The sequence below is a fragment of the Rhynchophorus ferrugineus genome, unplaced genomic scaffold (genome assembly GCF_030347505.1).
Source record: "Rhynchophorus ferrugineus isolate W39M unplaced genomic scaffold, kcgeb_rfMv2 rfM8, whole genome shotgun sequence".
NCBI lineage: Eukaryota > Metazoa > Arthropoda > Insecta > Coleoptera > Curculionidae > Rhynchophorus > Rhynchophorus ferrugineus.
Window position 1 is genome coordinate 31904079 of NW_027472587.1, and position 16791 is coordinate 31920869.

Here is a 16791-nt window from a genome sequence, read left to right on the forward strand (position 1 = left end):
TCACTACTGCAGATCTTCTTTTCTTGTTTTAATATTGATATCAGGTATATTTTCAGAATTTTTGTGACTTAAGATGGCTAGTTACCTGAATGATCCATAGAATAAAAATTGAAACTTATTCTTTAACATATTCGAATATAGATTACTGTTTACTTGACGGGAGATATCGTCACCGGCACGATACTAATAGCGCCAACGATGAATTCTTCCATCGACAGCAGCGAGCTTGTTGAAAAATGTCTTAATCCATCTAAGGCGACATATTAACATATTTCACCCATATAAAACAAAAGTAGTTGAAGAAGGTTTCTCATTTATCGATTATTATCGATAAATCTCACTACTGCAGATCTTCTTTTCTTGTTTTAATATTGATATCAGGTATATTTTCAGAATTTTTGTGACTTAAGATGGCTAGTTACCTGAATGATCCATAGAATAAAAATTGAAACTTATTCTTTAACATATTCGAATATAGATTACTGTTTACTTGACGGGAGATATCGTCACCGGCACGATACTAATAGCGCCAACGATGAATTCTTCCATCGACAGCAGCGAGCTTGTTGAAAAATGGCTTAATCCATCTAAGGCGACATATTAACATACTTCACCCATATAAAACAAAAGTAGTTGAAGAAGGTTACTCATTTATCGATTATTATCGATAAATCTCACTACTGCAGATCTTCTTTTCTTGTTTTAATATTGATATCAGGTATATTTTCAGAATTTTTGTGACTTAAGATGGCTAGTTACCTGAATGATCCATAGAATAAAAATTGAAACTTATTCTTTAACATATTCGAATATAGATTACTGTTTACTTGACGGGAGATATCGTCACCGGCACGATACTAATAGCGCCAACGATGAATTCTTCCATCGACAGCAGCGAGCTTGTTGAAAAATGTCTTAATCCATCTAAGGCGACATATTAACATATTTCACCCATATAAAACAAAAGTAGTTGAAGAAGGTTTCTCATTTATCGATTATTATCGATAAATCTCACTACTGCAGATCTTCTTTTCTTGTTTTAATATTGATATCAGGTATATTTTCAGAATTTTTGTGACTTAAGATGGCTAGTTACCTGAATGATCCATAGAATAAAAATTGAAACTTATTCTTTAACATATTCGAATACAGATTAATGTTTTGTTGACGGGAAAAACCGTCACCGACGCCATACTAAGAGCGCCAATGATGAATTCTTCGATCGACAGCAGTGAGCTTGTTGAAAAATGTCTTAATCCATCTAAGGCGACGTATTAACATACTTCACCCATATAAAACAAAGGTAGTTGAGGAAGGTTGCTCATTTATCGATTATTATCGATAAATCTCACTACTGCAGATCTTCTTTTCTTGTTTTAATATTGATATCAGGTATATTTTCAGAATTTTTGTGACTTAAGATGGCTAGTTACCTGAATGATCCATAGAATAAAAATTGAAACTTATTCTTTAACATATTCGAATACAGATTAATGTTTTTTTGACGGGATATACCGTCACCGGCACGATACTAATAGCGCCAACGATGAATTCTTCCATCGACAGCAGCGAGCTTGTTGAAAAATGTCTTAATCCATCTAAGGCGACATATTAACATATTTCACCCATATAAAACAAAAGTAGTTGAAGAAGGTTTCTCATTTATCGATTATTATCGATAAATCTCACTACTGCAGATCTTCTTTTCTTGTTTTAATATTGATATCAGGTATATTTTCAGAATTTTTGTGACTTAAGATGGCTAGTTACCTGAATGATCCATAGAATAAAAATTGAAACTTATTCTTTAACATATTCGAATATAGATTACTGTTTACTTGACGGGAGATATCGTCACCGGCACGATACTAATAGCGCCAACGATGAATTCTTCCATCGACAGCAGCGAGCTTGTTGAAAAATGTCTTAATCCATCTAAGGCGACATATTAACATACTTCACCCATATAAAACAAAAGTAGTTGAAGAAGGTTACTCATTTATCGATTATTATCGATAAATCTCACTACTGCAGATCTTCTTTTCTTGTTTTAATATTGATATCAGGTATATTTTCAGAATTTTTGTGACTTAAGATGGCTAGTTACCTGAATGATCCATAGAATAAAAATTGAAACTTATTCTTTAACATATTCGAATACAGATTAATGTTTTTTTGACGGGATATACCGTCACCGGCACCATACTAATAGCGCCAATGATGAATTCTTCCATCGACAGCAGCGAGCTTGTTGAAAAATGTCTTAATCCATCTAAGGCGACATATTAACATACTTCACCCATATAAAACAAAAGTAGTTGAAGAAGGTTACTCATTTATCGATTATTATCGATAAATCTCACTACTGCAGATCTTCTTTTCTTGTTTTAATATTGATATCAGGTATATTTTCGGAATTTTTGTGACTTAAGGTGGCTAGTTACCTGAATGATCCATAGAATAAAAATTGAAACTTATTCTTTAACATATTCGAATACAGATTAATGTTTTTTTGACGGGATATACCGTCACCGGCACCATACTAATAGCGCCAACGATGAATTCTTCCATCGACAGCAGCGAGCTTGTTGAAAAATGTCTTAATCCATCTAAGGCGACATATTAACATACTTCACCCATATAAAACAAAAGTAGTTGAAGAAGGTTACTCATTTATCGATTATTATCGATAAATCTCACTACTGCAGATCTTCTTTTCTTGTTTTAATATTGATATCAGGTATATTTTCGGAATTTTTGTGACTTAAGGTGGCTAGTTACCTGAATGATCCATAGAAGAAAAATTGAAACTTATTCTTTAACATATTCGAATACAGATTAATGTTTTTTTGACGGGATATACCGTCACCGGCACGATACTAATAGCGCCAACGATGAATTCTTCCATCGACAGCAGCGAGCTTGTTGAAAAATGTCTTAATCCATCTAAGGCGACATATTAACATACTTTACCCATATAAAACAAAGGTAGTTGAGGAAGGTTGCTCATTTATCGATTATTATCGATAAATCTCACTACTGCAGATCTTCTTTTCTTGTTTTAATATTGATATCAGGTATATTTTCAGAATTTTTGTGACTTAAGATGGCTAGTTACCTGAATGATCCATAGAATAAAAATTGAAACTTATTCTTTAACATATTCGAATACAGATTAATGTTTTTTTGACGGGATATACCGTCACCGGCACCATACTAATAGCGCCAATGATGAATTCTTCCATCGACAGCAGCGAGCTTGTTGAAAAATGTCTTAATCCATCTAAGGCGACATATTAACATACTTCACCCATATAAAACAAAAGTAGTTGAAGAAGGTTACTCATTTATCGATTATTATCGATAAATCTCACTACTGCAGATCTTCTTTTCTTGTTTTAATATTGATATCAGGTATATTTTCAGAATTTTTGTGACTTAAGATGGCTAGTTACCTGAATGATCCATAGAATAAAAATTGAAACTTATTCTTTAACATATTCGAATACAGATTAATGTTTTTTTGACGGGATATACCGTCACCGGCACGATACTAATAGCGCCAACGATGAATTCTTCCATCGACAGCAGCGAGCTTGTTGAAAAATGTCTTAATCCATCTAAGGCGACATATTAACATACTTCACCCATATAAAACAAAAGTAGTTGAAGAAGGTTTCTCATTTATCGATTATTATCGATAAATCTCACTACTGCAGATCTTCTTTTCTTGTTTTAATATTGATATCAGGTATATTTTCAGAATTTTTGTGACTTAAGATGGCTAGTTACCTGAATGATCCATAGAATAAAAATTGAAACTTATTCTTTAACATATTCGAATACAGATTAATGTTTTTTTGACGGGATATACCGTCACCGGCACGATACTAATAGCGCCAACGATGAATTCTTCCATCGACAGCAGCGAGCTTGTTGAAAAATGTCTTAATCCATCTAAGGCGACATATTAACATACTTCACCCATATAAAACAAAAGTAGTTGAAGAAGGTTTCTCATTTATCGATTATTATCGATAAATCTCACTACTGCAGATCTTCTTTTCTTGTTTTAATATTGATATCAGGTATATTTTCGGAATTTTTGTGACTTAAGATGGCTAGTTACCTGAATGATCCATAGAATAAAAATTGAAACTTATTCTTTAACATATTCGAATATAGATTACTGTTTACTTGACGGGAGATATCGTCACCGGCACCATACTAATAGCGCCAATGATGAATTCTTCCATCGACAGCAGTGAGCTTGTTGAAAAATGTCTTAATCCATCTAAGGCGACATCTTAATATATTTGACCCATATAAAACAAAAATTAGTTGAAGAAGGTTGCTCATTTATCGATTATTATCGATAAATCTCATTACATCAGTTCAATCTTATTGTTGATGGATATTTTGAGCTGCAGACCTTCTTGTATTGTTTTTATATTGATATCAAATATATTTTCGGAATTTTGGAGACTTAAGATAGCCAGTTACTTCAATGATCCATAGAATAAAAATTGAAACTGATTCTTTAACATGTTCGAATACAGATTAATGTTTTGTTGACGGGAAATACCGTCACCGACACCATACTAAGAGCGCCAATGATGAATTCTTCCATCGACAGCAGTGAGCTTGTGAAAAAATTTCTCAATCCATCTAAGGCGACATCTTAACATATTTCACCCATATGAAACAAAAGTAGTTGAAGAAGGTTCCTCATTTGTCGATTATTATCGATAAATATCGTCAAGTTGATTTCGAGGTCTTGGTAGCGATAAGCATTAGTAATTAATCAAAGAACTATTACTAGTCAGTTTGATGATTTAATACAACCCCATATTTACACCCTATAAGTCTAAATAGTCTTTATTATTGACTAATAGATCAGTCTTTTTGATATTAGGTCAAGTTGTGTTTATTTTCAGACTAACTATGGTTTCATTGACAACCACCATGAGAATAAATAAAGAAAACATGTACATATATAGCGTAGTTCGGGAAAATCTATATGGAAACGTTTAAATAGTCCATTCTGACACTGCATCTGTACAAATTTATTTAAAAAACCGATCTAAAATTAATTTCCCTTATGTTAAGACAGTTGTTAAACAAAATAATCAAAGTAGTATTTTTGAATGGTTAAAATAATATTGTACGAGTGTTGATAACTATATCCGACCAACTAAAATATTCGGGCCCACAATAAATTAATGTTGCAAATTGCAATATGTATAATGATCATTAGCATGTTCAAAAACCATTAAGATTATATCTACGCGACGTATTTATATAAATAATAGTAATGGACGATCTTATTTCAGCCCAGACCGGGAAGCACCGAACAATATCAAAAATGGGATCCGGAGGAAACGCTCAGCAGGAATACAAGTGCACGTTACCAGAGGAGGTGAAGAAACGCGCGTTGGATGAGCTTAGGGAGGATGACAACATTAGGGAGCAGTCGTTGCAACAGATGAGGGAATGGATCAATAAGCATCCCAATATTAAAAGATGTAGAACAGGTGAGCGCCTCATAAAATCATCGTTTTATTGAATTCATTATCTCGTCAATCGGCTGATTTCATTTAGGTTAGGTTACAAGTAAGTTGTGCGTATTTTCTTTATAACGTAGTTAGCCCGGACAAAGTTGATGGTGTTTTTATCAGATATGTAAAATTTATGGTGTTGATTATCATAATAAAATCAATATCACGCTGAAACGCTATAATCGGTACGATATTCCAAACAACCAACAACAATCGATATATTTAACATTTATAAATATTAATAAAATAAAGAGAAACTTGAAAATATTTCAACGAAAAAGACAACAACTCACAGGTTTGAACATCGTAATTATTCGAGATATAAATTGTAAATCGGATATGATTCTTGATGTCACAAGCTACATACACTGTCACAACATTTTAATTAGTAGATGTATTCTAGATAGCAAAAGTAATATCAGCCAATCTAACATTATTTAAGTTATTTTATTTGTGACAGTTATAATAACTATATAGTCGATATATTAAGTGTTTGTATGTATTCTGATAATTGTTTCAATAGGTATTTCAATAGGTCTGGTGAGTGCGCTAGGTGCTACAGAACTCCCCATTCGAGATATATCACTCACACCTCTTTTGTGGCCGTACGTTGTCATGTAGGCATGACTGTGCGTTAATTGCTGGTCTTTTTTGCAACAAAACATCGTTCAGTTGACTTGTTTTTGTTTTTTTGTCTGATAAGCAATGAAACGGCAGTATTTAAACGGTTCGGAAATAAAATGGCATTCAATCTGTGTGGTAGCCATTTCCACTCCTTTGGAATCTTTTATCATCCCATGTAAATGGCTAGAAACAGTTAATTTATTACCTGCTCAGCTATCTGAAGGTATCTTGATAATCTGAGCTGAGTTTTCATCCAATAAGTATTGCAGTTCGTTGTCTTAGAATTTTTTAAGCTCTCCAGGTCATTCTTTGTCATTGACATTAGTATCAAATGTTCTTAATCTAATATAATAAATCACATTGTTTTCTGGCACTAATTAATGCAATAGTGCTGAACTAATAAACATTTTAAATGACACAAACATTCTTTTAATATATATATATATATATATATATATATATATATATATATATATATATATATATATATATATATATATATATATATATTTATAATATTTTTGATTAAAAAAATTAAAATTTCTTCAATAATTTTTTAGCTTAAAATTAGTCCGAATTCTGATTGAACTAAAAGACGCGATAATTTTAGCGTAACGAGATGATACTAACATGATCACAGATATGGTATATATCTTTCAACCGTTGATAAAACATCCCAATACTTATCCCCAGATCTATTGTATGTAAATATAGAAATTATTATGCAAATAACTAAATAACCAGACACTATCTACAACAATTTCTTCATCGAACAATATACCGAAAAAGTCTTTATTATAGACTGGCCTGTGCTTCTGGTTTATGAAGCAAAGAAATCACATTCCTGTTGAGGTGAAAGTAGCTGAAGACACGTCGAGCGTTGAAATTTCGTTTGAAACGCTGGCCGAAGTCTAGAGTAAATTTAGAACACTTTTCATACACTGTCTTGTGTTGCATGACCTGTATAATGGGTTCTTTATTAACCATTAAATTTAAAAAGCGATAAATGAATATATTTACGAAAAAAATAAATCTCAATAAAACGATATATGAAAGTTATTAAATGTGAACGGTTTAAAATAATTAAAAAAATTATTTAAGTTTAAAAAACTATTTTTTGGTTCGACTGATTTTACTACTTTTTACCAGTGACTGTTTCAGTCGACTGTTTTCAGTCGCTATTTTCGGTCCGACTGATTTTTTTACTATTTACTATCGACTGTTTCATACTTTTAGTTACTATTTTTGGTTCTACTAGTTTCATTCGATTTATTATATATATATATATATATATATATATATATATATATATATATTTATAATATTTTTGATTAAAAAAATTAAAATTTCTTCAATAATTTTTTAGCTTAAAATTAGTCCGAATTCTGATTGAACTAAAAGACGCGATAATTTTAGCGTAACGAGATGATACTAACATGATCACAGATATGGTATATATCTTTCAACCGTTGATAAAACATCCCAATACTTATCCCCAGATCTATTGTATGTAAATATAGAAATTATTATGCAAATAACTAAATAACCAGACACTATCTACAACAATTTCTTCATCGAACAATATACCGAAAAAGTCTTTATTATAGACTGGCCTGTGCTTCTGGTTTATGAAGCAAAGAAATCACATTCCTGTTGAGGTGAAAGTAGCTGAAGACACGTCGAGCGTTGAAATTTCGTTTGAAACGCTGGCCGAAGTCTAGAGTAAATTTAGAACACTTTTCATACACTGTCTTGTGTTGCATGACCTGTATAATAGGTTCTTTATTAACCATTAAATTTAAAAAGCGATAAATGAATATATTTACGAAAAAAATAAATCTCAATAAAACGATATATGAAAGTTATTAAATGTGAACGGTTTAAAATAATTAAAAAAATTATTTAAGTTTAAAAAACTATTTTATTTTATGGAAAGATATGGAAACTTGTTAAATGACGATATAGAATTACCCTTATGGTCTAAATCTATTATAATTAGTGTTGGGAACTATCGAATGAAATCGACTATCGACTGTTTAGTAATTGACTACTATTTACTATCGACTGTTTCAGTCGCTTTTTTTGGTTCGACTGATTTTACTACTTTTTACCAGTGACTGTTTCAGTCGACTGTTTTCAGTCGCTATTTTCGGTCCGACTGATTTTTTTACTATTTACTATCGACTGTTTCATACTTTTAGTTACTATTTTTGGTTCTACTAGTTTCATTCGATTTATTTTTAACATTCTGGCTCTGTCATCCTAGCCGCTACCTTGAGAAAAATATAGACAGTTTACGCTTACATAGATGTATATGTGATATATATAGTTTTATAATCTTTTTGGTAGTATGCTTGTACATAACAATATATTGTATATTAATATAACAGCATTTTGGAACGATATTTTTCAAGATTGTTAAGATAACAGGATAAAAAGATTAAAATTGTGAATGATAAATAATAAAATACTTTTGCTTGTTACTCTCTCGATTTTTGTTAAAAAATATTTCTGTTCAATATCGTGTAATCATTTCCTTTTTTCTATGATTAGGTATATGTTTAATTTTTATTTAGTATTTATGGTTATTGTACTTATTTAGTTTTAGATTTTGTTTAAGGTAAGTTAATAGTATTCAGTAACTACTTTTCTCCTTTTCTATTTTAAAGTTAGTACATGAAGGAATATGTATATTTCCGTCTCGCTTATACTACCGTTGGAAAATATTAGCACATATAAAATTAACTGCTCGAAGCAGTTATCTCCGTCCTTTCCTCTCTCACAATTTATACAGGAAAAGACCGAACCGTGCATTTCATTGAGAATAGTTATTACTCTATACAGTCGTTAGTTTTTTGACTATCGGCTGTTTCGACTGTTTTCAGTCGATTATTTCCATCGCTAATTTTAATATTAACCGGATCCCTATATCTAGACTTTGCACTCATAATTCAATTCAATAATAACATAAACTTATAATACCTCCCCCCTAAAGAAACGATCAAAGAGATCTACATGGTCATCTGGACAGTTGTAATAAAATTATTTGTGTGTATCGCCTGTGCCTTGGTCTGCCAGTTTTTTTCTTTAATGATCTTTTGAATAGAATTGTATTTATCGAAATTTCCATAGTTTACCCTATATGGAATAGTTTCCCAAGATTAGGTGGCTCCAAATTCTAATAGTCTAGTCATTTTTGGTGGCCGGACACCTTGAACTTCAAGCTTCTGTCCAAATTCTAGGAATCTAGATTAGTTACTGCTTTGTAGCCTTTTCAAGATTTCAGATATTAAGTCGATTATAGGTTACAGGATGTGATAATGGTTAAACGTAAAAATATTGAAAATTTATACATATATGCAAAAAATGTGTACCAACATTTTATAATTTATATAAATATTCATATTGAAAAAACCTTTTAAATGTTTTATTTTATTAATTAATTGAAATTCTCTTACATTTTACTGTTTACTTTATATAATATATATTTATAGTTTACTTTAATTTTTGCCTATTTAAATTATGTATTATGTTATACAATAATGTATAACTTTCAACACATTATCTGCATTAAATAATACAATAAAGCTGAAGTAACTAAATTTTTTAAATTTTTTTTTATAACATCTTTATTAGATACGCTTAGTACAATCTTAATTTACAGTTAATTTATTACTACTTTTCCTATGTACTTGGATTAATTAACAAGCAAGACGAGTGCGAGAAAATACATCAGTGTGTATTCCTCAATTATAAAATTATAATTATTTATTAATTATTAACTTATAGCTATAGTTTACACTAAATGTATACACTTTATATAAGTTCGTATGGTTTTATTCGCTTCAATCTCCTGACATCCTGCGCGCTGTCCAGCAGTTGTATTTCTTCCACGTTAATATGAATTAGTAATCTTCTTTCGTGTTTCAAGGCGAAATCCAGCACAACTTCGCAAATCCATTTGATTTCCAGGTCATCGTGCAGTTCTTCGTTGGTTACATAGCGATAGGCATCGGTAATCAATCGAAGAACCTTGTTTAAATTTTTAAATAACGAATATATACAATATGTATTAGTTTTGATAGCAAAACACATTCTCTATATACTTACTATGAAGATTTCCCGCTATCTTTGGAATATCTAAATTCATACAATTTTTATTACATTACACATTTTTAAACGCAAATTTTAAATTTGTAATATCTCCGAAAATATTTGTTTAATTTACATGCTGTAAGGAACCACATTGATCTATATTAATTGCACACTGTATTTAAGGTACTTAATTCGATAAGGATTAATGCCGTATTGCTTAAAATAGCTTCGTAAATAAGCCATTTTCTCACGTAAAAAGTAAACAATAAAAATGGTTAATGTGGGTTATCCCTAAATAACGAATATATACAATATGTAATAGTTTTGATAGCAAAACACATTCTTCTAATATATGTAAATATAATGAATGAAATAATTAAAATACAAACAAAAATTATGTATTATGTGACTAGTTTCATTAAATAAAATAAGAATAAAGTTAAGAGCATAATTGGATATAGGAAAGAGAATACTTACAAAACATAATAAAATAAGTAAATGTAATATTAAAAAATAACAGAAATAAATAAATTGATAGAGCACATTAATTATTATTTTTGTTTTCTCAAACAGATGCCCCATTTTTGTTGCGGTTTCTACGGACAAAGAAATTCAGCGTTCCATTGGCCTGCGAGATGTTGGAGAGGTACCTTATTATCAGACAGCTGTATCCGCATTGGTTCAAGAACTTGGATTGCCAGGATAAAGATCTGGCGGAAATTATCGATGCCGGTTATCTGGTACCACTTATAGATCGAGATAATGGTCGTATGGTAAGTTGATAGCAAATTGAATACTTTGAACTTAGATAATTTAATATTTACTTTCTTTCTTGAATATAAATATAAGCTTTGAAATAAATGTGAATACCTTGAACCAAAAATGTTATTCGCCTAATAGCTTATACTTTTCCAATTGGGATACTAATGTGACAGGTTTCTGAACAAGAACCTAACCTCTAAGATTCTTTCAAATGAATCTGCACTCAAACAAGAATTTATAAAGATTCTAATTCCTAGATATTCATTACCAGCCCGGCTATACCGACTTTCAAGAACTGATAAACCTTCCATCTTGTGAATACATGTCGTCTAAATTTATGGTCTCAAAACTTCGCAAAAATTATCAAAAGACTTAAATTACCGATTATTATACAGTCACAATAGTTGTAGGTTAGACTTCTTTTATTATATTTACATTTAACTTTTTTCCACTCTAATCCACTTTAGTCGAGCCATGAAGCTATTTTTTAAACACAATAATCTCAGCAAGGGAAATGGTTTTACGACCAACTTTCTCTAGAATACTATTATCCTGGTTTTTAATTATTGAACAGACCATTGAAAAGCTGGGTCTATAGCTTCAACATCAGAGCTCCCTGAAGATGCAATAATGCGAAACGTCGCCTAGTTTTTGTCAAAAGCACGGCTATAATCCGGAAGTCAATAGTTCATATATATATATATATATATATATATATATATATATCTTTGCTCATATATATATATACCGCTCCGACTTTGCACGGGCATAAAATATATATGCCTATGTCACTCAATGAAAACATGATTAAAATCGATCCAGTATTTTTAGTTCATTCATTACTGCCCTTGGCCTGCACGCATTAAATTTGGAGTAAAACAATTCCTCTATACTTACTATGAAGATTTCCCGCTATCTTTGGAATATCTAAATTCATACAATTTTTATTACATTACACATTTTTAAACGCAAATTTTAAATTTGTAATATCTCCGAAAATATTTGTTTAATTTACATGCTGTAAGGAACCATATTGATCTATATTAATTGCACACTGTATTTAAGGTACTTAATTCGATAAGGATTAATGCCGTATTGCTTAAAATAGCTTCGTAAATAAGCCATTTTCTCACGTAAAAAGTAAACAATAAAAATGGTTAATGTGGGTTATCCCTAAAAGATAAACATATACCATCGCGGACTTTTTTGTAGACCTTTTTATGGTGTACAATACTGTAGTACATTAATTTGATCTAACTCGTAGGGTTAGGCAGCGTTTTTACTAATTGCTAAATAAGCCTAAAAAATAGGTTAATTTATGACATCACGTTAGAAACCTCTAAAATTAGCAATGTTGCCTTAGTATATTATGCATGTATTATACATATAAACCTTCCTCTTGAATCACTCTATCTATTGAAAAAAACCGCATCAAAATCCGTTGCGTAGTTTTAAAGATTTTATTATTTTATCGTTTTAGCGTTATTTTATCATATTTTGCTATTTTAGTATTAGAGAACATTAGTATTTCCTGTTATAACCAAAACCCATAAATGTTTTTTAATGATGATCGATATTCTGATAAAATTTATGTTAATTTCTTAGTTTGTGGATATGTAAAATTTTGATATATTTATAAATAAATATGATATAATTTTATCAGTTATTTAGTTAATATTTAAAAAACTGAAAATTAAGAAAATTCACAAATTGAGTGAAAAGCTCCTGGTCAAAGGTGTTTAATGACTCTTCTAATTTAGAGTTTAGATGGGTTTCAAAGACCTGTTCATATCTTACCGATATTCAATGTGTCATGTTAAATCTTCTGAAATGAAGAAACCAAATATTTGTTTTCGGTGAATTACGTAACTTGAGTGGCATTGTACACCATGTGATAAGTATGAACATGTAAAGAGACATTTTCAAATTATATGTTTCGTATAGTTTTAGCCTTAATGATTTCATAATATGGTGTCCTATTATATATTTTAGTTATAATTTAGGTAATCCCCATCCCTGGCCAGATAAAAATATGATTAAAGTATTATTGGGAGTTTTAGAATAGAGAATAGGGAGTTTCATCTCCAACGTCACTGAAGCAATTGGTGGATGTTTTGGTATAAGAATGGAACAACATTCCATTGGAAACTATTCAGACAGTCTACAAATCTATTCTACAAAAAATTGCAGCTATATTAATAGCAAATATTGACTCAACACCTTATTAATAAATTTTGAAGAAGTTCTGGTGGTGATATTTATTTTGTGCATCTCTTGTAAATTTGTTTTTATTTTGGTTCTGGCCCGATACACATCTGTAGTAGCAATAAAATTTGGTATATGAGTACAAGTATTCCAAAACAAAGTACAAGTATACAATATTTCTTTGTATACATAAGTTCTAAAAGGCGAGAAAAACGTGATAATTAGTAAAATATTAACCAATCTATCAGAGCTATCATAAAGTTGGATATTAAGAAGAATTTACACTTCCAAGAGTTCCTTCGTAGTTTGTGGATATGTAAAATTTTGATATAATCTATCGACATAAATAAAATTTTACCGGTTATTTAGTTAATATTTAAAAAACTGAAAATTAAGAAAATTCTCAAATTGAGTGAAAAGCTCCTGGTCAATAGTGTTTAATGACTCTTCTAATTTAGAGTTTAGATGGGTTTCAAAGACCTGTTCATATCTTACCGATATTCAATGTGTCATGTTAAATCTTCTGAAATGAAGAAACCAAATATTTGTTTTCGGTAAATTACGTAACTTGAGTAGCATAGTACACCATGTGATAAGTATGAACATGTAAAGAGACAATTTCAAATTATATGTTTCGTATAGTTTTAGTCTAAATGAGTTCATAATATGGCGTCCTATTATATATTTTAGTTATAATTTAGGTAACTGTTCAGAAAAGAGCTCTGGTTTTTATTTATTTTCGTTGGTTCATTGCTGTTTCTTAAAGGAGAGTTAGAGGGATTATAGGTCTCTTAATCTTTTGGTTACTTTCCTCTCAGAATGAGTTATTAGACTTTTTATATGCTAATAGTTCTTGTAATGTTGCTTTAGTTTCTTCTAATTGCTTCGTTGTCTTGAGAATGGTGTTGAGGTTGATGCTGTACTAAATGTGAATCCAAAAGCTTCCTCGTCAGTTGTTTTTTTAAAATAAGTGTTGCTCTAGGTTTTGTTTTTCTTTTATCTTTATTTAATTAACAAGGTAGCACTGTGTTACTTTGGTATTTTTTAAATTTATGTTACTTTTAGTTTTATGAACTATAAGCGTATTAAAGATAATACAAACTAAGATAATACATTTTTATTCTTTGTAGGTGTTGTTCAGTTGTGCCGGTAAATTCGATCCACACAAATACACATCGGCTCACATGATCAAGGTTCACAGTTTGATAACCGAGGCCTTGATGGACGACGAAGTCAATCAGATAAACGGATACACCTACATCAATGACGAAAGCGGGTTCCAGATGGCGCACATATCTCTGTTCAGTCTGAACGATGTCCGAAACGTTCTCAGATGTATTCAGGTACGGATATATTTGTTCTCTCCTTGTTTGTTTGTAATTATTTATATTTTTTCTAGAATACTACGCCAATGAGACACAAGTCCAACCATTTCCTCAATATTTCGTCGAGCGCGATCAAGCTGATCGAGTTTGCGATATCGCTACTAAATGAGAAACTGAAAAATAGAATATTTGTGAGTATCTAAACATGATTTAATTATTTTTAGGGTTAAGGGTGTCTCAGAAATTCAGGAGATAGACAACATAACATTAACACCATTTAATATAGTACATCTTGTTTCATGTTGGCATACTTCTGCTTCACAACTGCTTCAGTGGAACAGTAGAACCCAACACCCATTTAAATAATTCTGTTTCAACAAAAATGACAACCTCATTGATGAACATGCTAAACACTGACATATTCCAAGATTATAGTGCGTTTATAATCACAACCAAGTAGGTTCAGTTTTGGTTTTCAGAGCATCAGAATATCATCAAATATCCCCATCCCAGGCCAGATCAAAATATGATTAAAGCATTATTGGAAGTTTTAGAATAGAGAGTAGGGAGTTTCATCTCCAACATCACTGAAGCAATTGGTGGATGTTTTGGTATAAGAATGGGACAACATTCCATTGGAAACTATTCAGATAGTCTACAAATCTATTCTGCAAAAAATTGCAGCTATTTTAATAGCAAATATTGACAAGTTATAAAAGTTCTGGTGGTGATATTTATTTTGTGCATCTCTTGTACATTTGTTTTTATTTTGGTTCTGGTCCGCTACACATCTGTAGTAGCAATGAAATTTGGTATGAGTACAAGTATTCCAAAACAAAGTACAAGTATACAACATTTCTTTGTATGCATAAGTTCTAAGAGGCGAGAAAAACATGATAATTAGTGAAATATTCACCAATCTATAAGAGCTATCATAAAGTTGGATATTAAGAAGAATTTAAGTAACACGTTGGAGTTGCTTCAGACGTCATTTCTATGAAACCCCTTTTCTTTTTTGGAGCTGTTCGCTGTGTATTCCACCGATTTCCATTGTATTCTGCGTCTTTGCATTTGTTAGCTTCAGATTCCCGTTCGCAAGCTTTTCTTTGAAAACTCTATTGTTATTTAGGATGGTTCTTTGCAACTATTTTGAAATCACCACTTCTAAAATATTGAAACTAATACATAAGGGTTTTAATTGAAAATTCCAGCCACACTGAATACTTGCTTGAATAAATTTGATTTTGTTCGATTCAAAGAAAAGAAAGTAAGAAAATAGTTTTAAAAATCGCGAATCACCTTGCAGAATTGTTCTTTATTCACAAAACATTCAGATGATTTAACTTGAGTTACATTTAGTTTAACGCTAAATCAGCAGAAAATTTTATTTTTCTAGCTTGGAATGAACAATGAATAATATGAATTTAGTTTGAATCATTTAGTAGAGTTATCTTTTACATGTTTTTTTTTTAATTTCTAGATGTACAAGTCTGTTGAAGAATTGTACGAGAAAGTAGACAAGAAGATTCTACCGAAAGAATATGGCGGTGAAGTGCCCCTGGCTGAAATGCTGGCGAAGTTCAAGAAGGTCCTCGAAGAGAAACGCCAGTCGATCCTAGCCCTGGACGATATGTACATAGAGGTCGACGAGAAAACCTGTCCGTTAGTTTCCGAAATGAACGAAGAGCTAGGTATCGGCGTCGACGGCAGCTTCAAGAAGTTGTCGGTGGATTAGAGCTCTCCAACCTCCTCCTCCCTTTCCATTTAGTAAATAAACTGTGATTCGTTTATCGCTCTTCAGCTGTAGGTCCCCTTCCTGGTCTAGTTGATTCGTCTCGAGCACCACTATTAAACTAATTATAGAAGCACATTGGGAGTTTTATGTGATATATAAATAATTAAATAAATTAATGTATATTTACCGGATAAGAATATTTAAGTCGTAGGGAATATCTCGAATGTTATTGTATGTTATAGGCCTGGTGGAATAGAGTTACCGAGAGCTTAGTTTCGTTCTTAGTCAGAACGAAATCCCGTTTTGTTTGTATATTTTTTGCTAGTTGACTTTTAGTCGTTCTTAGTCTTTAAGTTTTTTTAACGTTTGTCCTTTTACTGTTATACGTGTCTCATTGCTAATTTGTTTTTATTTTGTCATTTTGTTTTATTTCCTTTATCATTACTGTTATCTGTAGTTCTATATTAAATATAATATTTTTATATAA

The 16791-nt window shown here is 31.0% G+C and overlaps 1 protein-coding gene across 1 annotated transcript in view; it reads left to right on the forward strand.

The window, feature by feature from the left end:
* The window catches only part of LOC143200982 (clavesin-2), a 32446-nt gene extending 15655 nt beyond the window's left edge, over positions 1-16791 (forward strand). The window contains exons 2-6 of the mRNA XM_076411797.1: positions 5334-5534; positions 10851-11050; positions 14375-14587; positions 14644-14760; positions 16050-16791. Coding sequence (XP_076267912.1) covers positions 5366-5534; positions 10851-11050; positions 14375-14587; positions 14644-14760; positions 16050-16304 — 954 coding nt within the window. The 5' untranslated portion in view covers positions 5334-5365 and the 3' untranslated portion in view covers positions 16305-16791. The remainder of the gene's footprint in view (positions 1-5333; positions 5535-10850; positions 11051-14374; positions 14588-14643; positions 14761-16049) is intronic.